General features: G+C 57.6%; 1 protein-coding gene across 2 annotated transcripts in view; it reads left to right on the top strand.

The window, feature by feature from the left end:
• ALPL (alkaline phosphatase, biomineralization associated) overlaps window positions 1-22,407 on the top strand; it is a 55,483-nt gene that overhangs the window by 17,477 nt on the left and 15,599 nt on the right. For both annotated transcript variants that reach the window (XM_062193142.1, XM_062193144.1), the window contains exon 2: window positions 19,207-19,366. In XM_062193142.1, coding sequence (XP_062049126.1) covers window positions 19,306-19,366 — 61 coding nt within the window. In that variant the 5' untranslated portion in view covers window positions 19,207-19,305. The remainder of the gene's footprint in view (window positions 1-19,206; window positions 19,367-22,407) is intronic.

Below are 22,407 nucleotides of genomic sequence, written 5' to 3' on the forward strand. Positions count from 1 at the left end.
ATGTATGTGTGCATGTACGTATGTACGTATATTATTTGAGAGACAGAGACAACCAGGATCGCCTGTCTTCTGGCTTACTCCTCACATGCCTATAGTAGCCGGAGCTGGGCCAGGCTGAAGCCAGGAGCCAAGAAGCCCCTCAGGTCTCGCAGAGGGGTGGCCGGGATCCAGCCACTGGAGCCATCACCTGTTCCCTCCTCAGGGTGCAGTAGCAGGAAGCTGGAACTGGGAGTGGAGCCAGGGCTCTAACCCAGGCACTTGGGCACGGGATGTGGGTGTTCACCTCGGTCTCTTGATTGGATGCTGTCGTGCCGATGAGCGTGCGGTGGGTTTGATCTCCCTTTCCCTGGTAGGTGAGGATGCTGATCGCGTTTCCCGGCAGTCTGGGTCACGTGCGCGTTTTCTTTTTGGGGTCTTTTGCCCTCGGAAAGGGAGGAGTGTGCCTGACTCTGCTGTCACCCTAGGGAGCACTTTCTTTGCCGGGTGTGGGTCTTTGTGCGCTGTGAGCATTTGTGTCTTGCTGTGGGTCTGCTCTGTTCGGCTTCTTCATGGTCTCTCGAGGAGAAGCTGTGTCCAGCTTTGGTGCAGACCGGCTGAGCATCTTTGTCACCTGTGAAATGAGTACTGTGTGCCCTGAAGTCACACAGGTGCCCTTTTGTTTTGTTCTAGAACCTTCATGGTCGCGACTTTGACAGTGAGCCTGATGATCCTTGTCAAATTAATTAAGATTGAGCGAGACGTTCCATTCACTTTTCTTTCCTGCTTCCCGTTTCTCACCCGCCGCCTGCTCCCCCCCCAGAAGAGTTCCCCCAGCTGACGTCCGGCTTCCCTGTCGGGTTCTCCCACGGCTGCACCCACTCTGTGTTTTCTTCTCCCCCTTACTGCTGCTATTTCATTTATGGACGTATTTTTTTCATTTATTTTAGGACACTTGCACACTTTGTTGTCCTGGTGGCTGGTGCCTTCTTTTGCGTGTTCCTAATGCTTATTTGAAATTCTCAGTCCACCTGTTGTAAATCGGCCAAGCCCAGGGCCATCTCTGTCAGGCTGCTTTTCCCTAGAAGGAAACTCTGCTTTGTGAACTCCTCACTGTCTTGGCCATCACCCCTCCCCCTCTCCACTCTGCAGGCCTGGGCTTCCCTCTGGCACCCCAGGGGCAGACAGCTGGGGCCTGCGAGGAAAGTGGGGACAGAGCCCCCTGGAGACCCATCAGCCCCTCCTGATTCCTGCAACCCCACGTTTCCTGCGGAGCTGCCCAGATTCGGCCCCAGTGCGCGCTTGTGCCACCTGCCGGCCTGCGGATGTCCAAGTGAGGACCCTGGTCCCAGGGTGCCAGGACAGTGGGTATGCGCATAGGGCCGGGGAGGCGATGAAAGTGTCCAGACCCTGTTTTCTTTTCTCCACCCTGAGGGACAACGCCCCGCCTTCCCTCCCTGCTGCCCCGACACCAGTCTGAAACGCCCATTTCCCAGGGAAATGCTGTTTTCCTCACAAGTGCCTGGGTTTTGTGAGGTTTTCTATCATTACTCCAAGATTGATTTGAGTCTTCCCTCACTGTTGGTATTTTGTTTTTAAAGATTTTTTTTTTTTTTTTACTTGAAAGGCAGAGTGTGAGAGAGCGAGGGAGAGACAGAGAGAAATGCCTTCCAATATCTGGCTCACTTTCCAAATTCCTGCAAAAGCTAGGGCTGGGCCCGACAGAGACAGGAGCCAGGAACTCCACTCGGGTCGCCCATGTGGGTTACAGGGGTCCAAGTACTTGAACCATCATCACTGCCTCCCGGGGTGCACATTGGCAGGAAGCTGGATCGGAAGCCGAGCAGCTGGGATGCAAACTGGCACTCAGATGTGGGATGTCAGCATTGCAAGCGGCAGCTTAACCCGCTGCACCAGGGCACCACTGCTCGTTCTAAGGGCCAGGTGTGCACACCTCAGCCCATCACCAGCTGGACTTCAAAAGAACCACAGCCTGGGACCGGTACTGTGGCCTAATGGGTTAAGCTGCCGCCTGTAGCGCCGACATACCATTTGGGTGCTGGTTTGAGTCCTGGCTGCTCCACTTCTGATCCAGCTCCCTGCTAATGGCCTGGGAAAGCAGCAGAAGATGGCCCAAGTGCTTGGACCCCTGCAGCCATGTGGGAGACCTGGGAGAAGCTCCTGGCTGCTGGCAAGAACCCCAGCCTGGTTAGCGATGCACCCGAGTCAGCGGCCTTAGAAGAATTCTGGCCAAGGGTTTTAAATAAGTGTTTGAAATGGGCCAAAGAGGTTCACAGCACACAACGGGATAAAGAAGTGTCAGCAACAAAGCACGGGTGGAAATAGGTGAAAAGCGAGGCCCCTCCCCCAGCCTGTGCACACACCTGTGACTCACAGGGCTCCAACGAAGACTGCTGTGGCCTCCAGACCCTCGCATGCGCAGTTCCTTCTGCTTATACTGCCTTCCTCTGCTTCCTGCAGAGAGGTTTCCAGTACACCCAGAAGATCTGGGGGATACTCGGTGCTGACGTGGGTTTTGGAGCCAGAAAACCGGGGTGCTTGTCCCGATTCCTCAGCTCCAGGCTGTGTGGCTTTGGGCAGGTCTTGCTACCTCTCTGGACCACAGGCTCCTCCAGGGAAGAAAATGAGAGTGTTGTCCCTGGAGTCCCTCTGAGCTAGAAGAGTGGGCAAACTGACTCCGGACTGGGCCACCACCCCCTTCCCCTCCAGGGTCAGAGCTGCGTGGCTCGGTCACCGAGCCATGAGCTACCGAAACCTCCGTTGACTTGCCCTCGGCCACAGCAGTTGAGAGCTTGTACTTTGCAGCTTATCTGTTTGGACTCAGAATCCCAGCCCTGCTGCCAACCTGCTGTGTGGCCTCAGGCAAGCAGCTGAGCCTCTCTGTGCCTTTCTCCCTCCCCTGTCGGAATAGAGATGATAGTAAGCGTGCCTCCCTGTGAGGGGGGGAGCACATGACTGCAGTTGCTTCTCTTCCAGGCTCTGCTTTGAGTTTTTGCTGTAGCCGCACTCGATCTTACGACAACTCGGCAAGCAGCTAAGGTGACTGGACCTGTTTTACTGATCGGGAAGCTGTAGCTCCAGGCAGCCACTGTCCGAGGTCTGTGGCTGGGCGGGAACCCCGGGCCCATCTCCTCCAAGGCCAAGGTCTTCCTGCTGTGCCCAGTGTTCAGAAAGATGAGACTGCCGGTTGAGGGATTCTGGAACAAATCCAGATGGGAAGACACCCGGCCTCCGTGATGTGTCTCTTCCAGCTGTTGGCTGGGACCACACACGATGTCTTTTGTAGGTTTCCTGCAAATGTGGGTTTCCTAACGGCCAGGGGCTAATGGAGGAGGCTGAACCTGGGTGGGTGGGGCCAGCTGGGTCTCATGGTGACCTGGGAATGCCAGCCAGGGGTGCTGGAAAGGGAGGTGGATTCCGGCAGGACGTGGAGTTAGCCAAGAGGAGGACGGGATTTTCCCCAGCCCAGAGAAGGAGCTGGGGGGGTGGGGGGCTGGGTGACAGATGGGGGCCTAGGGCACTTGCAGAGGGCGGGCTGCAGCTTCCCACCCCGCCTACGCTGTCCGTCTGGGCGTGCTTCGCCTCCATGAGCCTGTTTTCTCACCTGCAAATGGGCTGCTAGGACCTTTCGGTCAGGGCTGGGGAGAGGGTACGTGGGAGACGGGGTGGGGGTGCGGCTGTGCAGCGGCTGCGGTGGCCCGTGCGGGGCTTGCGATTCATCCCAGCCCGTGGTCGTGTTCTTGGCTTCGGCGGGTGTTGCATGGTTGCGTGAGACGATTTCTTGGCAGGACCTTCTCTGGCCATTCGATTTGTATTTATTGTCATTTTATTTGAAAGACACACAGAGAAACATAAAAACAGCGAGATCTTCCATTTGCTTGTTCACTCCCCAAATGCCCACAATAGCTGGGGCTGGTCCAGGCCACACGCAGGAGCCCTGGAACTCCCTCTGGGCCTCCAAAGTGGGCAGCAGGGACCCAGGGACTTGCGCCATCACCTGCTTCCTCCCAGTAGCTGCCCAGTGAACAGGCGTCCGAGCACTGCTGGCTGAATGACTTCTGGGGCAGGGCCCAGGGCACGGAGGTTGTTCCATCCACCCCAGCTGGGAGGTAGGGCAGGGGCATGGGAGAGAGGCGGGCACAGGTCGCTTGGGTGACAGGGCTGCCCAAGAAAGCACTGGTGCCTAGAACTGGGGGGGGGGGGGTGTCCCAGACTCCTCTGCTGTGGCCTGCAAACAGTGAAGCCCTTGAGGAGAGCAAAGCTGGGTGGGCCGGAGCACGGGGGCTTCCTAGGAAGTCAGGACCCTCGGGCAAGCAGGAAGCCGTGGTTGGCTTTCCTGTTCTCTCTAGCTTGACATATGATTAATTTATTGACTTATTTTCCATTTTATTTGTAAGGCAGAGAGGCAGAGAGAGAGAGAGAGACCTTCCGTCTGTTGGCTCGTTCCCCAAATGGCCACAACAGCTAAGGCTGGGCCAGGCCAATGGAGCTCCCTCCAGGTCTCCCCCGTGGGTGGCGGGGACCAAGTGTCTGAGCCACCACCTGCTGCCTCCCAGGGTGTGCATTAGCGGGAAGCTGGATCGGGAGCAGAGGAGCCAAGACTGGAACCAAGTGTCCGGTAAGGGCTGTGGCCGTCCCAGCTGGTGACGTAACCACCCTACCAAATGCCTGCCCCCTCTTTAGCTTTTGAAACCACCCGGACTGGTCCTAAGCGGAACAGACTGTCTCAAAGAAATGGCAGGCTCAGCCCCATTCCTTCCACTCCAGCGGCCACGAGAGAAAGCGCTGGGCTCGGAGCCAGGCAGATCTGCGGCCTTGGCCTGGCCCTGCCCCTCTGTAGCCAAGAGACCTGGAGCAAATTGCTTCCCTCGCTGAGGGTCGGTTCCTGCCTCTGAAGTGGGGACAGAGATAACGCCTCCTCCACGCCGCCTCCTGGGGCTCTGTGCGGACCGGGAATGAGGACTGATCCGGGCTACACTGAAGGGCCTCCGAGACCCGGATGGAGTTCCAGGCTTTGGTCCTGGGGCTGTTGCAGCCATCTGGGGAGGGAACCAGTGCATGGAAGATCTCTCTCTCTCTCTCTCTCTCTCTTCTCTGTCACTTTGCCTTTCAAATAAATGAAAAACTCTTTTTTAAAAACAGACACTTGGAACCCATGGGTCGGAAGTTGAACTAAGCTGATGGTGGCCTGGCGGCAGGTGAGGGTCCGACCCCTCCCCCGGAGGCCCTCCTCTAAGCCACATGTTTATAGCGTCCAGGTGGAAGCCCACTTGCCTTGCCATGGACTCTTCGCACATTGCTGGAGTGCGTCAGCTCCCTTAGCTCGTTTGCAGGATTCGCCGTGGGGGCAGACACAGTTGAGGCTGAGTGACGGGGGTGGGGTGGGGGGGTGGGGTTGCTGGCAGTATAAGGGGCAGGGGAGAGCTGAGTTCAGTCTCTGTAATCAAGGAACAGAGACGCCAAGGCAAACGGTAAGAGGAGTTAGTGGGCTCGTGTAACCGGGATGCTCAGAGGCAGGCTTCAGGCATGGCTGCATCCAGGGGTCCAGGTGCTCTCACCCAAGGCTCAGAGTCCCTGTCTTTCTCCATCTGCCTTCCTCCTGTGGGGCCTGGACATTGGCCCTGCCCACCGAGTGTCAGGGTCGCCATGAATTTCAAATATAGTTGCAGCCAGTGGGCTGGCTGGGGAGCCCGCGCAGTGCCCCTCCCCACCACTTCACAGCCCACGACCGCACTGTCCAGGTGGAGGCTGTGTCTTGCATTTGTGTCGATTGGGAGCCACCTGGAGCTGGGGACAGGCCCAGGCCCAGTCCAGCCAGAAAGGGAGAGGTTGCTTCCCGAGCAACTATGGTACTGTCAGGCCGTGGATGGCCAACAGGGCAGCAGGTGTCACGGCAGTCATCAGAGAGGCACTGAGGACTTGGCCTTGAGAGCCCGCCCTGGAGGCCCAGCTCCAGCGAGGAGACAGCCCGGGGGTGTTAGACCTGGACTCGGACTTGTGACCCTGAACAGCCCCTACCTGTCTCACTCTGTGCAGAATCACAGCCCCGGGGAGCGGACCAGGGAGGGAGGGACTCACACACTCGCAGCCCCTCCCATTATGGAGCAAGTCAGAGGTCCCCAGGAGGCTGCAGTCACACGAAGGGACCTGTCCCAGGCAGCGGCGGCCTCGGTGTCCTGCAGCTCACCGCCCACACACGCACTCACACACACACGCTCACGCAGGCTGAGTGAGGGCCTGCGTGGTCCCGGGGGCGGGGGGGTGGCCGAGGTGCCGGGTCTGCGCCCATGCTGGAGGTTGTCCTGGCAGACGCTGGGATCAGGGTGGCAGAGACACTGGTGCGGACAGGCCTGGCTCCTGCGAGGCTGCGCGTGACCCTGAGCCGCTCTCCCGTCGGCTCCCTCTGACCTTAGTGGAGCAGCCCCTTCCACCCTGCACTGGGCTCTGGGAAGACCAGGCGAGCAGCTCCTAGCTCTTCCTTCCTCGTTGTGGCCTGGGGGTTGCTGTGTGACCGTGGCTGGGTTCCTTAACTGCTCGGCATGCCCGCAGGCATGATAGCCTTTACCCTGCAGTGACGTCATGTGGGCTGGGCCAATGAATGTGTCAGAAGCGCCGCTGGGCACTCCCCCGAGCCACTGCTACCGCCAACTGATGCTTCCTGTTGCACACCCCCCTGCCCGGGCCTTTCTCTCACCTTGTGCAACAGCGTCTTCTTGCAGTAGGACAGTGGCACAAGCACTGTTGGCCGTCACCCCCAGAGCAAACAGGTCCAGACAGGTGAGGCGTTGTGCCCGAGATCACATGGCCCATGAGCAATGGCTTCCTTGCGGGGAGCCCGCCGGGTGCCAGGGTCGCCATGGATTTCGAATGCAGTGGTGGCCAGGAGCCTGGTGGGCGGCTGGGGAGCCCACAGGAAGTGCGAAGGCTGCTGTGTTCAGGTGCGGCTGCACGGAGCCTTCTGGAAACATCTTCAGACTTCGTGCGCGCCCGTGAGCCCCCTGCCGGTACCACTAGAGGGTCAGCTTGTGTTGGCCTTGCCTGCAGGTTCCAAGTGCGCAGCCTCCTTGTCCAGGGCCTGTGCGGGGCCATCTGTGGCCTGGACGCATCCTCTCCTGGGGCAGGGGCGGGGTGGGGGCTGCCAGGAGGTCGGGGCAGGGAGTGGGCTGGGTCTGCTGGGCCAGTGTCCTGCCTTGAACTGAAGCAGGGGTTGGGAGAGGGGAGGCGCTTTACAGGGCCACGCCCCCGGCCAGGTGCCCTCCTCCCCCACTGCCCATCCCTGGAGGTTTGCCCTGCAGAGCGGCCTCTGGGCTAAGCACAGCGACTCAGACCCAGGCAGTTCTGGATGTGGCCCCCGGCCACTGGTCACTGTGTGACTCAGGCAGGTGGCCTCACCTCTGTTCCGTAAAGGGGGCGGAGAAGCCCTCCCCAGGGGCTGTGATAGAGACTGAGGGAGTGCCGTGGGCCTGAGCCCCAGAGCAGGTGTGTGGAACCCACTTCCCGACGTGTTCGACCACTGTGCGGACTGTGTGCAGGGTGCAGGGAGGGTCATCGCCAGTCCTGCCCGCTGCTGTAGGAGTCTACACTTGGTCCTGGGAGACAGAGACATCGGCTTGGCCTCATACATGCTCTGTGACCTTGGGTAAGTGCCTTAACCTCTCTGTGCCTCTGTTTTGTCATCCGTAACATGAAGACAGTCATAATGCCTGCCTCATAGGTTGTGGGGATTAAGTGAATTAGCCTGGCGCCGAGTGAGAGCTGGCAAAGGTTTGTTTTCTTCAGAAGCAATTTAGTGATTGTAAAGCAGGGATTTTTCTGGAAGAATTTCACATTGAGCTCTTCTCTTTAGTTGGTGCAAATCATCACCGTATAGAATTCCAGGCACTGGCATCCATGTTTTGCCTTACAGATGGCCTCAAACTTCCAGGAACTGCCCCCAAAATCCTTCACTGGTCACTGGGGAGATCTCTCTCTGCCTCTGCTGTGTGACCTTGGGGAGGTTGTGTACCCTCTCTGTGCTCTGCTTTGCATGTTCTCGAGTATGCGAGCAAGGGTGGATCAGCGGTGTCTCCTGGTACCGCAGAGGTTCCTACTGCTGGACGCTGGTGACACCATGAGTGGGGAGGGTGGCAGGTGCCTCAGAGACACCCGGCACCCGCTCCCTGCCAAGTCCTCTCTCACCAGCACCCTCCCACCCCCGCGGTCCTGCTCGGCTTCAGGCTCTGTCAGAGCCAGGTGCCCTGGGGCAGAACACGCACCCCTGCAGCATGGCATGGCTGAAGGTCTCTGGCCCCTCCCCGTGGGGCTGCCTCTCCTCCCACAGCCTGAACTTTGGCTGGCTTCAGGCCTCTGCCCACAGAGCTGCTCTGAGCTGGTCCTGGTGCCCCAGGGACTCAGAAAGGCCTGGACTCAGGAGCCCAGACCCTTAGGGTGGCTGACTCCGGCTCTGCTGTGTGGCCGTGGGCAGGTGGCAGCCCAGCTGTGCCTCCCTGTCCTTGCCTGTGATAGGGGGCTGGCAGTGAGGTGCGGGAGTGAGACGGGGTGAGCAGCTCGGGAACACAGCCCTCCTGGGGCACCCCACTGCCCTTCCTCCGTCTTCCTCCCGGACGCTGGCCTTTGCGCACCGGCGCCTTGCTGTCGGGAGCACCTGCTCGCTCTTCCGGTGCTCAGCCTGGCCTCCCCCCTGCTCCTCGGAACCCTCCTGGCTGCCCCTCCCTCTGAGAAGGAAAGAAAGCGTCGGACTGGTGGGTTGTTACTGGCTGCCCGTGTGCGTGTGCGTGTGTGCGAGGGAGACCTGGCGGCCCTTCTGGAAGACAGGCGAGATCTTGGTGTCCGGAGTCTTGGGCCCACCAGGGGTGAGCAGGCCTGGGGAGAGCCGGGGAGTCAAAGGCAGCTCGGCTGAGCGGGTCCGTTCCCAGCTCCAGCCCCTCTTCGGCCCTCGTCCCTGACTCCAGCCGCCCTATTTGCCCTTCCCCCGTAGCCATCACTCTTGGCCAACATCGACTCAGGGCGACCCCATGCTCTGCGTGGGCCTTGGCTCATAGGAACTCGTAACCCTTGCAGCAGCCCCGTGGTCCCTGTGAGTCTCCCACTTTGCCGGTGAGAGGCCCGAGTCCCTTGGGCTGAGTCCCTTGTCCTGACTGCGCAGCCAGTGAGAGGCGGAGGCAGCACCTGCACCCAGCACTGACGGAGCCAGCCTCCCACCGCCCGCCGCCCACCGCCTGCCACCCACCGTCCCTGCCCGCCTTGGGGCCGCTCCAGGAGCTCTCGCGGTGGTGAGGACTGGACAGCAGTGATCCTCAAAGCCTCAGGCCTTCAGGCCTCAGTTCTGGGACCTCGGGAGGGCTGGGCTGGAGGTGCGGGGCAGCCTGGCAGAGCTGAGGCCCCTGTGGAAGGCAAGGAATGTTCCAGACCAGGGAACGCTGTGTGCAGAGGTGTTGAGACCGGGGTGCTCGGGCACAGCGCGTGTCTTGGCCTCAAGCCTCCCGGGCACTCCCCCGTTTCCTGCGTGAACGGCGTGTCCCCCTCCGTGGGGGTCTGAGCTTTCCAGCATCCCTAGCACCTCCAGGGAAGTCCCTCCTTAAATCTAGCCTGGGGCCCACTCTGACCCCCGCGCATTCCTTTCTGAGAGGCAGCAGCAGCCAGCGGGTGGATCAAGCCCTGGCCTGCAAGGCTCTCCGGAGATGCTGGGCTTAGATGAGCGGGGGCGTGCATGTGACCCCCGCCACTGCCACCTTCCCGGGCCAGCCTCCAGCAGGCCCCCTCCCTCCCCGGGCAGCAGCTATGGCTCCCACCCCGTTCCCCAGGCTGGCCGGCTCAGGCGTCTCTCTGCGGCTACGGCACCTAGGAGCCGCGAAGGTGCACTGGGGACAGCCCTGGGGACACTGGGTGTTCCCTGTGCGCGTGGGAAGGAGGAGCTGGGAGACAGGAGATCTACTCCCAGTGCTGCTTCTCAGCAGGCAAGACGCTCCTCCTCTTTGGGCCTCAGCCTTTCGCTCTGGGAAATGGGTTGATTATTTTCCACACTAATGTGTTCCTGAGATGGCTTGTAAAATACAGGCTCCAGGCCCTGCCCTGGGGGATTCTGACCAAGGGGGTCTGGGGTGGGAGGGACAGAGGCTTCCTTGGGGAGTGTCATGTCTCTTTCACTGGCCTCACATCCCTCTATTAGACCTGTTTCTTTCCCAGCTCTTCCTATATTCAAATCTCAGTGCAGTGGTACAGATAGGGTGGTGGTGACCGCTCACGCACCTCGTCGGTCCTCCCAGGTCGGTGATAAGGACACTGCCGTGGGCCCAGAGTGTTCCCTCCTGCAGGCCTGCCCGCCGGGACCGCTGGTCTGTGCAGTGAGGATCAGCCCACAGACTGAGCCGCGGGCTGGACACTGGGCACTCCCTAAGGGCGAGTTCCACCAGGTCCAGGCTGGACGCAGGGTGACGGACATGCCGCCGGCCTCACGTCAACTCCCTGGGTTCGCTGGGTGGGGCCCCCGAGGGTGTCCTGGGAGCTGGGTAGGACAGAGAGTGTTCCTGGGTGAGCTGAGTGGAGAGCGCCCAGGGCGGAGTGGCCCTGGGGCTTGTGTGACCCCAGGCCGTCCTCACAGGCCCTGACCTGCAAAGGGGAGTGTGTGTCAGCTTTCGGTCCCTGTCACCTAACCTCCGAGGCAGCTACCCAGCCAGGAGAGAGGTTCACTTAGCTCAGGGTTCCGGCCGCAGGAGGCTGACTCTGGTGGGGGCCCCATGGCAGGTGGCGGGAGCGGGCACAGGAGGAAGAAGTCACACCTTGAAACAGGACGGCAGATTCGGGGCCCAGCGCAGGATTTTTAAATACTTTACAAATGCTCTTTAAGTACTTGCCACCCTGAGACTCACTCCGGCAGACCCGAATTCCCCGCTGAGGCCCGCACCCCTGTGAGTAAGGACCTCCCCTGGGGACCAAGCCCCCAATACAGGTTCCCCACTATGGGGGAAGCCCCTGCACACAGCAGCAGGTGACAGCACTGGTGGTCGGGGTGCTGACTGGGGGCGCTGCGCGGTGAGGTGTGTCAGCCTCTGTGCCCAGTGCTCCGTTGCCTGGGAAACGGTTGCAGAGGTGCGGGGCTGACCGCTGGCCACCGCCACACGCCATGGGGCTGAGGCTTGGGCCGGACTTGCTGGCTGTGTGATGGCCAGCCCACTGGCCCCGCTGCGAGGCCTCAGTTTCCCTGTCTGTCAGTGGTGCTGATCACCCCACCCTGCCCGCTGGGTCCCTACGAGAACCGGATGCAGCTCAGATTAAAGGAGCGGTGAGAAAGAAAAGAGGTGTGCTGAGGTCAGGAGCCTGGTTTCCTGCTGCCCTGGTGGGTGGGGTTGGTGGCCTTTCTGGGGTCAGGAAGGGATGCCCTCCCTTGGCACCCAGAGGGTGACCTTGGGTGCTTTGTGCCATGGGATCTGGGATGTATCAGGAGGCAGGAAACTTGACCACAGAAGGGCTGGCCTGAGAGGCACAGCTGTGTGTGTGTGTGTGTGTAGTGATGTCACCTCTCGGAGCCTGTTTCTGAATCTATGCAGTTGGGAACCATAATCGCCATCCTGACTTCATGGGATTCTGAGGGGGGCACCCAAAAGATACTGAGTATGGGGAGAGGGGGGGAGCAGCTTTGAAAGCGAGAAGTGTTCCTCCCTGAGGCGGCCGCCGTCCTCCTCCACTCTGTGGGTGCTGACTCTCGGGGGGCTGCTGGCCTCGGGCTGATGCCTGGCCGCACTGGCGTGACGTCTCCGGAGGCCGCCCTGCAGCCTGGTGCTGTCCCAGGTGCGAGGCCGTGCGAGGGCAGGGAGAGGCGCTCCAATCTGCAAACCAGGCTCTGAGCACGGCACTCAAGCGGAGCCTGCACACAACAGGTGCCCGATACGAACAGCTCAGCTCCTCCCCCGTGGGCCAGGGCTGCCGTGGCTCTGAGCACGGCACTCAAGCGGAGCCTGCACACAACAGGTGCCCGATACGAACAGCTCAGCTCCTCCCCCGTGGGCCAGGGCTGCCGTGGCTCTGAGCACGGCACTCAAGCGGAGCCTGCACACAACAGGTGCCCGATACGAACAGCTCAGCTCCTCCCCTGTGGGCCAGGGCTGCCGTGGCTCTGGCTCGTCCCTGGGCTGGGGCAGCGACTGCTGTTAGGGAGACACCTACGTGGCCCCGGCCAGGGCTTCTTCCTTGTGAGCACTTGCCCCCTGGTGCCTGGCAGGTGCTTTTCCGGGCTGGACGGCGCTCACCAAGCAGACACCGTGTCTGCCCTGTTTCTGCTTCCCTCATACTTGGAGCAGAGCCAGGTACACAGTAGGTGCTCAGTAAATGTTTGGAAGGGAGCAATGAATGAACAAAGTAGAATGAGAGCCTGTCGGGCCCTTCCTGGGGCTGACGTGGGGGAGGGGAGCTTTGGTCTCTGCACCCCCTCTCCCCCACCCCATTTCATCCCTTCTCACTGATCCGCCAGGCTTAACCCAGGGGATAAAGCCAGGTGACAGCCACTGACCCAGGGCTTAGGAGCCACAATCCACAGCCAGTTTGCCTGGGTGTGTCCAGGGTCGGTGGCCACTTCTGAGGGCCTTGCTTGCCCCAAGATGGCCCTCCTGTCTCGCACCCTGGACTTGGTCCTCACTTCAGTCCTCAGCTGCCTCCTCTTTGCGCTGGCCCTGGGCCTGCTTTGCTTCTTCACCTGCCGCCTGGCCAGGCCGCTCAGGTAGGGGTCCTCACCCTGGCTCCTTCCCTCCCCTGCCCGATGTCCTGCCCTCAACACATGCGACCTCTCTGTCTTCTGCGGGGTACAGAAAGGGCGGCCAGGAGCCCCTCTTCCTGTTGGTGGTGGGGAGGGTGAGGCCCAGGGAATCAGCCTGCTTTGGACCACTCTGGGTCACAGCCCAGCCGGGAGCACCTGTTCGGTTTCCTGAACTGTGAACCCGGGAGCAGGAACCTTGGTTGCTGTGACCCGGTGAGGTCGCGGGTGTAAATGCGCAGTCTGTCCTGCATGGGTGATTTGTGTCTGTCCTGTTACTTTGTTACTTGCCCTGGATCTTTCCAGACCCAGCCCAAGGTTAGCTTTTTGCTCCCTCCACTGCCTGCCAAGTGGCTGCTCTTTTTCCTAGGACCAGGGCCCCGCCAGACTTCTGCACACTTGTCATAAATAATCAGGCCACGTAGCTAGCAGCCTGGCAGAGAAGGTCCGGCTGCGAGGTGCGGGGGTGGCAACGGGGCTGGCACACACCCGGAGCCCTGTTCCAAGCCAGTAGCGCACAGGCAGAGGGCAGTGGGAGGCCGGGGCCCCTGCAGCCCCAGACTGGGCCCCGAAGAGTCCATCCCCCAGCGCCGCGAGAGGCCAATGTGGAGCCTCTGGAAGAATGGGGGAGGGCCCCAGAGGCAGGGCCAGCTTTGGAGGGGTTTCCCAGCTCCCTGCTCCCTGGCTGTCCTGGGCAGAGGCCATGGGAGAAGGCACCTGCCTCTGGGCTAAACCCATCTCACTGCAGGTTCCTGGGGACCAAAATTTAGAGCCTCCCTTCCAAACTGAGGGGCCTGGCATTGTGCAAGTATTTCACAGCGCTGCCGCTCTGCACGGGCCGGGCCTCAGAGCTGGGTAAGGAGATCGTCCCTGTCGCAGAGCTTCCTGGCATCAGGGAAGACAGATAATCAATCAGTGTCAAAGCAGCAGGCACAGCCGGAAGGGCTCTTGAGGTCTGCCAAGGCCACGTGTCACTTTTCTTGGTCCTTATTCGTCATTGCTCTTGGACCCCAGGTGCAGTCGATTGTATTTCTCAGTGTTAGACATGCTACCTCGAGCTCTCGGCTCTTGTTTTATTCATTCAGTTTCTGCTTCCTCCCAGCCCCAGCGCCCCGCTGTCATTCCCAGGCTCCCCAGAGGCCGATGAATTTTTTATCCTGTTCCTTTGTGGCCTCCTTGTACATGGTAGTTGCCCCACCCGGGTGTTCTCACATCCTCTGTTGTCCAGCTCCGTCTTCGCTGAGATTTTGACATCTGGTTTTGTTTGGTTTTGTTGAAAGATTTATTTCTTTCTTTGAAAGAGTTACCAAGGGGAAAGAGATAGAGATGTCTTCTGTCTGCTTGTCTATTCCCCAGATGGCCACAACGGCCAGGGCTAAGCCAGGCCCAAGCCAGGAGCCTGGAGCTTCATCTGGGTGGGTGGCAGGGGCCCAAGCACTTGGGCCATCTGCTGCTGCCTTTCCCAGATTCCCAGCAGGGAGCAGCCAGGACCAGAACCAGTGCCCACATGGAATGCTGGTGCTGCGGGCAGAGGCTTAGCCCACTGTGCCACAGCGCCGGCCCCTCAAGGGCTTTTGTTACACAGGTATCAGTGATGCTCCCGTTCTCCTGGAGTTCCAGCAAGGCTTTGGCCACCCCCTAGATGCTCAGGACTCCCGAGGTTAGCCCTCTAACCAGCACCTGTCTCCCGAGGTTAGCCCTCTAACCAGCACCTGTCTCCCGAGGTTAGCCCTCTAGCCAACACCTGTCTCCTGAGGTTTGTCCTCTAACCAACACCTGTCTCCCAAATGCCAGACTCGTGTATCCAACTGCTCCTTTGATGTCTCCACTGTAAGACATCTCAAGATGTCCAAAGCCAGGTTCCCAGTGTTCCCCACCAAACCGACTCCACCTTACACCTCAGAATGCCACCCCTAGCACCAAAAGGCTGGATGATTTTTCCTAAGGTCAGAAACAAGGCAAGGATGTCTACGCTTGCATCTCCTGTTCCACAAGGTGTAATCAGGCCAGAAAAATAAAGGTCAGACAGATTGGGAGGAAGATCTAAAACTATCCCTCTTTGTGAATGTCGTAACCGCCTACGTCCAGAACGCCGAGGGGTTCCCATGTTATAGATGCAGAATTCCCAGAATGTGTGAGTTTAGCAAAATCACACATTCACACAAAATTCCCGGGACCAAGGAAGTTTAGCAGGATCTCAGGATACCATTTGTACTTCTGTGCACGAGCAGTGAGCAATTTCAGAAACAGCGCCGTTTATAGTAGCAAAATACACAGGTGTAAATCTCAGAAAGCTCATCCAGGATCCAGATGTTAAAAGCTACAGCATGCTGATAAAGTCAAAAAACTAAATGAATATTCATGAATGAGAAACTCACCATTGCAGAAACACGAACCCGCCCCACGCCGATCAATACAATGCCCATCAGAGCTGTGCTGATGGAGAACGCATCAGGGGTCCCAGGTTTCAGAATGGGGCTCAGCGCAAGAATCGAGGGGGTGGTAGCACTGTCCTGGATCCTGACTGTGGCAGTGGGTAGGTGACTAACCATGCGTCAACGCCAGAAACTTCCTTTAATGCATGGTGAAACAGAAGCCCCGTGGGGGGTTTGGGATCACCTCACTACTAATCCTGAAATCAGAAGCCTTGTGGTCAGAGTTCTGTGCTGACACCTGCTCCGTGTGCAACCACCGGGAAGTCACGTCTCTTTCCGGATTCCTGGTTTCCCATCTGTCAAGAGACACAGGAAGTCCCTCTCTGTCTACTGCTGAGGTTTTTAGGGAGAAATCACGGTGAAAGGCTTTATAAACTGTTTCCATGTGGTCTGCGTCCTTGCCAGATTGTCGCATAGCTCCCAAAGAGTGGTTTTTATTATCGAAATGCACACATGTGCAGAAAAATGTCCGTGGCGCACATGGGCAGCCTGCTGGATTTTCACCCTGAACCCACCTGTAGATCAGGCACCCAGGCCTTCTCCACGTCCTCCAAAGCCCCTTTGGGCCTCCACACCTTGCCGAGGGGACCCTTAATCCTGACGGCTAACGCCTTAGCTTACTTTCTATGCTTTGTGTCACTGGAACCGCACCGTGCATGCTCTTGAGCCCAGCCTGCCTCGCCCAGCCTTCCTTTGTGAGCTCCATCCATGCTGCTGTGTGGACTTGGAGCAGTCACCCGTTCTCCCTGTTGTGTGTTCAGCCACCAGCGGCAGATAAGCATGGTTTGAAGCCGCTGTGGACAGGGCTGATGGGAATTTTCTGTTGGAGATAAATGGATCGTGGGACATGCAAGGGGGTCTTCGAAAGGTTCGTGAAGATGTGTATTATGACAAGACTGCCCAGATTTTAAAAATTTGGGACACTAAAAAAACTTTCAAAAAACAGATTTGTTTGAAAGGCAGAGTAACAGAGAGAGAGGGAGACAAAGAGAGAAAGCTCTTCCATCCACTGGTTCACTCCCCAAATGGCTGCAATGGCTGGGGCTTGGCCAGGCTGAAGCCAGGATCCTGGAACTCCATTTGGGTCTCCCACATGGGTGGCAGGGGCCCAGGTGGGAGACCCAAATGATGGCCCAGGCACATCAGTAGGGAGCTGGATCGGGAGTGGAGCAGCGGAGACTCGAATGGGATGGCAGCGTCGCAAGCAGTGGCTTAACCCACTGTGCCACAGTGCCAGCCCCAAAATAAACGCTTTTAATTCCATTTTCCCATGAACCTTTTGAAGTCTCCTCTCTTGTGTGAGGCGCTCAGCTTCGACAGGTGCCAGTTCTCCAAAGTGGTTGCACCTGTCAGCGCTCTGCCTGTGGCCCGTGGCTCTCCACTGCCCCACAGCCTCACCAACCCTGGGCCTTTCCTGCAAACACAGAGTGGTAGAGGGGAAGTTCTTCCTGTTCCCCAGCCTCCCTCTTTAGCTCGATTTCAAGTGATGTCAGTGTTGACTGTGCACCAGCGCTAGGAGTGCAGAGGCAAACAAAGCCAAGTGTTAGATGAGAGTGGAGAGGCTGGGCTGGAGCAGGGGAGCGCGAAGTGGCCCAGGGCTGAGGCGGCGACCTGCAGGAGGGCCTGGCTGCAGAGAGGGGACTTTGCTGTTGAAGGACTCTGAATAAGCCGCTGCTGCATCAGTATTTTATCTCAATTTAATTGCATGTATCTGATCTTAGGATTTGTCATAGAAACACTTGGAAACTAAAGTAGAATGAAAAAATTTAGCTGCTGTCTGGCATTCCCCCACTCAGAGTTCGGTGCTGTTAGAAGTTGGGTTAAGCTATTTGCTTTCAACTCCACCTTGCCCGCCAAGTTCCTCTCTTCCCCCTGCCCCCAGTCCCAGCCAGCCCTGGCCCCACTTACACGGTGGAGTCAAGATCCCTGGCTCCCAGGGTGGAGTGACTGCTTATCTAACGCAGCCCCTCCTGACGGCAGAGGGAGTCTCTCTGCCATTGCCCACAGCCAGCGGCATAATCATTTCCATCTTGGTTTGGGTTGAAGTAACATTATTTCCCAGTGAAACCGGCCACTGAAAATTACACATCTTCCAGTTACATTGGTGCACAGCGCGGCTAGGACGTCTCAGCTACCGGCGGAATCGTCCCCTGTGATCCCAGCAGGGTGACCACAGCCTAGAAACATTCTCACGCCCTCAATACACGCTCCTTTTCAACAACTTGGAAAATCCGAAAGAATTCAAAGAGGAAATAATTGTTCACAGTCCTACCGCCCAGGGAAAAGTACAGTTCATCTTTTGATGTGTTTCCTTCCAGTCTTTTAAAATGATATTTTAAAAAATGTATTTACTTATTTATTTGAGAGGAGGAGAGAGAGTGAGCGAGTGCTCCCATCCGCTGATTAACTCCCCAGATGCTTACAGTGGCGGAGGCTGGGCAAGGCTGAAGCCAGGAGCCAGCAAATCAATGCAGGTCTCCCAAGTGCTTGAGCCACCCCCTGCTGCCTCCCAAGGTACATGTTAGTGGGGAGCAGGATCTGGGAGCAGGGCCAGAACTCAAACACAGGCATTTTGATATGGGATGCAGGTGTCTGCCCTAATTAACATCTCATTAACATTGCTCCCAAATTCTCCTGGAGATTTGGGAAATGCAGAAAAGACCGTGTGGCCACCCAGGAACAGGCGCAGTCCCCAGCCAGGCTTTCCTGTGTGTTCCTCCTGCTGTTTCTATGCCTGAACGTCAGTGACAAGCTCCAGAAGCCAATGTAGCAGGTGCAGGTGTCCTGTGACAGCACTCGGCCAGCCAAGAAAGGCGGGGCTCCTCACCTGTGTCCTCGCAGTGCGGGCCAGGCTGGTAAATTGCAGGGCCTGACGACGTGTGTTTTGGAATGGTGTGTCTTAGGCTGCAGTCCCTGGGCTGGCAGCACCAGCATCACCTAGGAGCATGTTAGAAATGCACTCGGGGGGCAGGCGTCGGGCAGCAGGTTAAGCCACCACTTGGGATGCCTGCATCCCATATCAGAGTGCCTGGGATCGAATCCTGCCTCTTCTTTGGATCCAGCTTCCTGCTAATGTGCATGCTGGGGGTGGGGGCGGGGGGACAGCAGAAGATGGCTCAAGTTCCTAGGCTTCTATCACCTACATGGAGCTCCTGGCTCAGCCCTGGCTGTTTGGGGAATTTGCTGAATGAACCAGCAGGTGGAAGATTGCTCTCTCTGTCACACTTCCTTTGAAGTAAATAAATTTAAATTCTTAAAGATTGATTTTTAAAATGTTTTTAAAGATTTATTTATTTATTTGAAAGTGTCACAGAGAGGCAGAGAGAGAGAGAAAGAGGGGTGTTCTGTCTACTGGTTCACTCCCCAAATGGCTGCAATGGTCGGAGCTGGGCTGATCCAAAGCCAGGAACTAGGAGATTTTTCCAGGTCTCCCTTTTGGGTGCAAGGGCACAAGGACTTGGACCATCTTCTACTACTTTCCCAGGTCATAGCAGAGAGCTGGATTGGAAGAGGAGCAGCCAGGACTTGAACCAGCACGCATATGGGATGTTGGCACTGCAGGTGGTGGCTTTACCCGCTATGCCACAGTGCCAGCCCCTATTTATTTTTTTGAAAGTCAGAGTACAGAGAGATATTCCATCCACTGGTTTCACTCCCCAGATGGCTGCAAGGCCAAAGCCAGGAGCCAAGAGCTTCATTTGGGTCTCCCCCGTGGGTGGCGAGACCCGAACACTGGGGCCATCTTCTGCTGCCTGTCCGAGGACATTAGCATGGAGCTGGATTGGAAGTGGAGCCGCCTGGGCAAAATTCACAAACTGTAGCCCATATGGGATGCCAGCATTGCAGGCGGTGGGTGGCTTGACCGTCTCCATCTCCGAAATGCACTCGGAGCCTCTGCATGGGGCCTGGGAATGTGTGTTGGCAAACCCCAGGAGACTCCTGAGCACTCAGCACCTATTGTTAAATCAAGGGAATGAAGAGCTGAACTCTGTGCCCCACATGTCTGTGTTCTTTCTTGTCGTTTTCTAGGATTGGGACATCAGCCAACGGCTGACCTCCGCCAGCCCAGCCCTCCCACCGACGCCCACTGCACCGCAGCTCCGGAGAAGCAGCAGGTCCTGGTGCACCATGATTTCACCATTCTTAGTACTGGCCATTGGCGTCTGTCTTTCCAACGCCCTGGTGCCAGGTAGGATGGAGGGATGCACAAGGGGAGGAATGGGAAGACCTGGTGCAGGGGGCGCGGCCTGAGGGCAGTGTCTGTGGTCAAGGTCGGACAATCACCGAGGAATTTAAGAGATGGAAGCGAAGTGTCCTGGGTAGGAAAGCTCAGCTCTGCTCCTGTGTGCATCAGCATCGGGGTGCTCGTTCTTTTTGTAAGACCTATGTATTTATTTGAAAGGCAGAGGGATACAAAAAGGGAGAGACAGAGACAGAGATCTTCCATCTACTGGTTCACTTCCCAAATGGCTGCAATGGCTGGGGCTGGTCCACCCCAAAGCCAGGAGCCTGGAACTGCATCTGGGTCACCCATTTGGGTGGCAGGGACCCAAGCACTTGGGCCACCTTCTGCTGCTTTCCCAGGTGCACTAGCAAGGAGCTGGATCAGAAGTGGAGCAGCTGGGACTCGAACCAGCACTTCCATACGAGACGCCAGCACTGGAAGTGACGGCTTTCCCCACTGCACCATCACACCAGCTCTCCGGATTGCTCCTTCTTTTTCCCTTTATATTATTATGTTCTTGAGTTGGGATTTTTATTCTCTCTTTCCCTTCTAGTATTCTGAAATATACCTCATTCTATAGCTGCTTACAGGTCTGGCCCACGGACCCTCCTCTGGCTCTCTTTCGTGGTGTCAGTTTCCCTGCGTTTACCATTTTGTGTCTTGATTTTCTGCCGGGGACTCAGGTAGAAGTGTGTGATTCCTGGAGGGCGCTGGGGGTTTAGCTCATTCCAGGCAAGTCCGTAGGTTCATTCCTCCGTCCGTGCTTCTTGTTGCTGTGGAGTCAGTTCCCCTCTCAGACCCGGCTCGGACTCGGAGTGGAGTTCATGTTTCTCGTGAATGACCGTCCTTGTCCCTCCCTGCCATGGCTCCCAGGCAGACCTGTTCATTAACCCAGCTTCTGCCCTCACGTGCCCCTGTGCTGACACGCGGGGCTCCCCCGACACAGACCATGCCCGCTCCTCTGATCTGAATTCCCGCTGAAATCCCGCCCCCCGGGGATTTTCTTTCCTTTTCTTCCTGTTTTAAGCCAGCGCTTGTTTTGACTGTTAAATTTTTTCCAGCGTCTCGCAGCTCCACTGTGGCTGCGGAAGGCAGCTGTGCTCAGCTCTCTGTGTGGCTGGAAGTCCCCGTGGTCTCCCCTACGCCTCAGTTTTCCTATCCATCCATCCATCCATCCAGTAGACGTAATAATTCCTCCTCTTCCCATCCAGTGGGAATTACGGCGGCCACAGTCTGACAGGGACTGACGTCACTCAGGAGGGTGAAGAGACGCAGGTGCTGTCAGCAGCATGGCTGGGCCGCACCTGGCTGTGGGGTCCCCAGGCCCACGCTCCCTCTGAGAGCCAGTGATGCCTTGCTGTGTGTGACCCTGGGGACACAAGATCATGGGATGGGGTCCCTGCTTGCTTTTGTTGTTGTTGTTGTTGTTTAACATTTATTTTTATTTATTTGAAAGGCAGAAAGAGAGAGAGAAATCTTCCATCCACTGTTTCACTCCCCAGATGGCTGCAACAGCCAAGGCTCGCATGTGGGTGGCGGGGACCCAAGCACTTGGGCCGTCCTCTGCTGCTTCCCGGGTGCACTAACAGGGAGCTAGACTGGAAGCAGAGCAGCCTGGACTTGAGCTTGAGCTCTGATCCAGGCTGCCAGCATCCCGAGAGGCAGCTTAACCCACAGCACTACAATGCCAGCCTTCCCCCCCCCCCACGCCCAGTTCCTGCCTTCTTAGCTCTCACACCCACCTGGGTGAAAAAGAGAAAAAAGACAAAATGGAAAATCTTCAGATGTTCATTCATTTAATTCTTCGTATCTGTTTTATTTCAACCATTTTGATTGATGTGTAGTGGTACTACATTGCGTTTTCTTTTTAAATTTTTAAAAATTTACTTGAGGGGCTGGCGCTGCGTCATAGCAGGTAAAACTGCCACCTGCAGTGCCGGCATCCCATATGGGCACCGGTTTGAGTCCCGGCTACTCCAGTTTCGATCCAGCTCTCTGCTCTTTGGGCTCCTTGGGCCCCTGCACCCACATGGGAGACCCAGAAGAAGCTCCTGGCTCCTGGCTTCAGATCAGTGCAGTTCCGGCTTTTGTGGCCATCTGGGGAGTGAACCAGCAGATGGAAGACCCCTCTCTCTCTCTGCCTCTCCTTCTCTCTCTGTGTAACTCTGACTTTCAAATAAATCTTTAAAAAATTTCACTTGAAAGAATAGGACCAAGAGAGAAAGAGAGACAGGACAGAGACAGACTCCCGTCCACTGGGTCACTACCCAGATGTCCAAGAGTCAGGGCCGGGGCCAGGCTCGGAACTCCTCCTGGGTCTCCCACGTGGTGGCGGGGGCCCAACTTCTTGCTGCCTTCCAGGGTGTGCATTAGCAGGAAGCTGGCATCTGGAGCGGAGCCCAGACTTGAACCCAGGCGCTCCGGTGTGGGTTGGGGGCATCCCCAGTGACCAGACATGGTGCCAAATGCCCCTACATCGTGTTTCCTTTCTTCTCCTTTTTAAACTTAGGTTTGACTTACAGTAAATGGCCTGGACTTCGATGTGTACCGCGCGATGAAATGTACATGTATTTCTTCCCCTGTGGCCACCGTCTAGATCAAGAGAGTGCCTCTGTGCCCCTCCCATAGCAGAGGGCACGACCAGGCTTACCCCTGCCAAACTGGACACAGAATGCCGGTTTTGAACAGCGTGTGTGTGGCAGCTCACGGCGTGCACTGACCGTGCTCTCCCGGCCACCCTGTCTCTGCCCTGTCATTGCACAGTCCCCAGAAACAGTAGCTGCGGGGCACTCAGCTGTCCAAACTTTCGTTGCTTTAAACTGGTTCTGAGGAGGAGGTCAGCTTGTCCCCTCCTAAATCCTCCTCAGGGACAACCCTGGGTGGTTCTGGTGACAGAGACATGGGTTCTGCCCTTGCCCACCTCCCCGTCCAGCAGGGACAGAGGGGAGCTGACGTCCACCCAGCCCCGGGATGTGCCAGGCCACAGGTGGACAGCCGGCAGGGGT

Source organism: Lepus europaeus, chromosome 5, assembly GCF_033115175.1.
Source record: "Lepus europaeus isolate LE1 chromosome 5, mLepTim1.pri, whole genome shotgun sequence".
Taxonomy (NCBI): domain Eukaryota; kingdom Metazoa; phylum Chordata; class Mammalia; order Lagomorpha; family Leporidae; genus Lepus; species Lepus europaeus.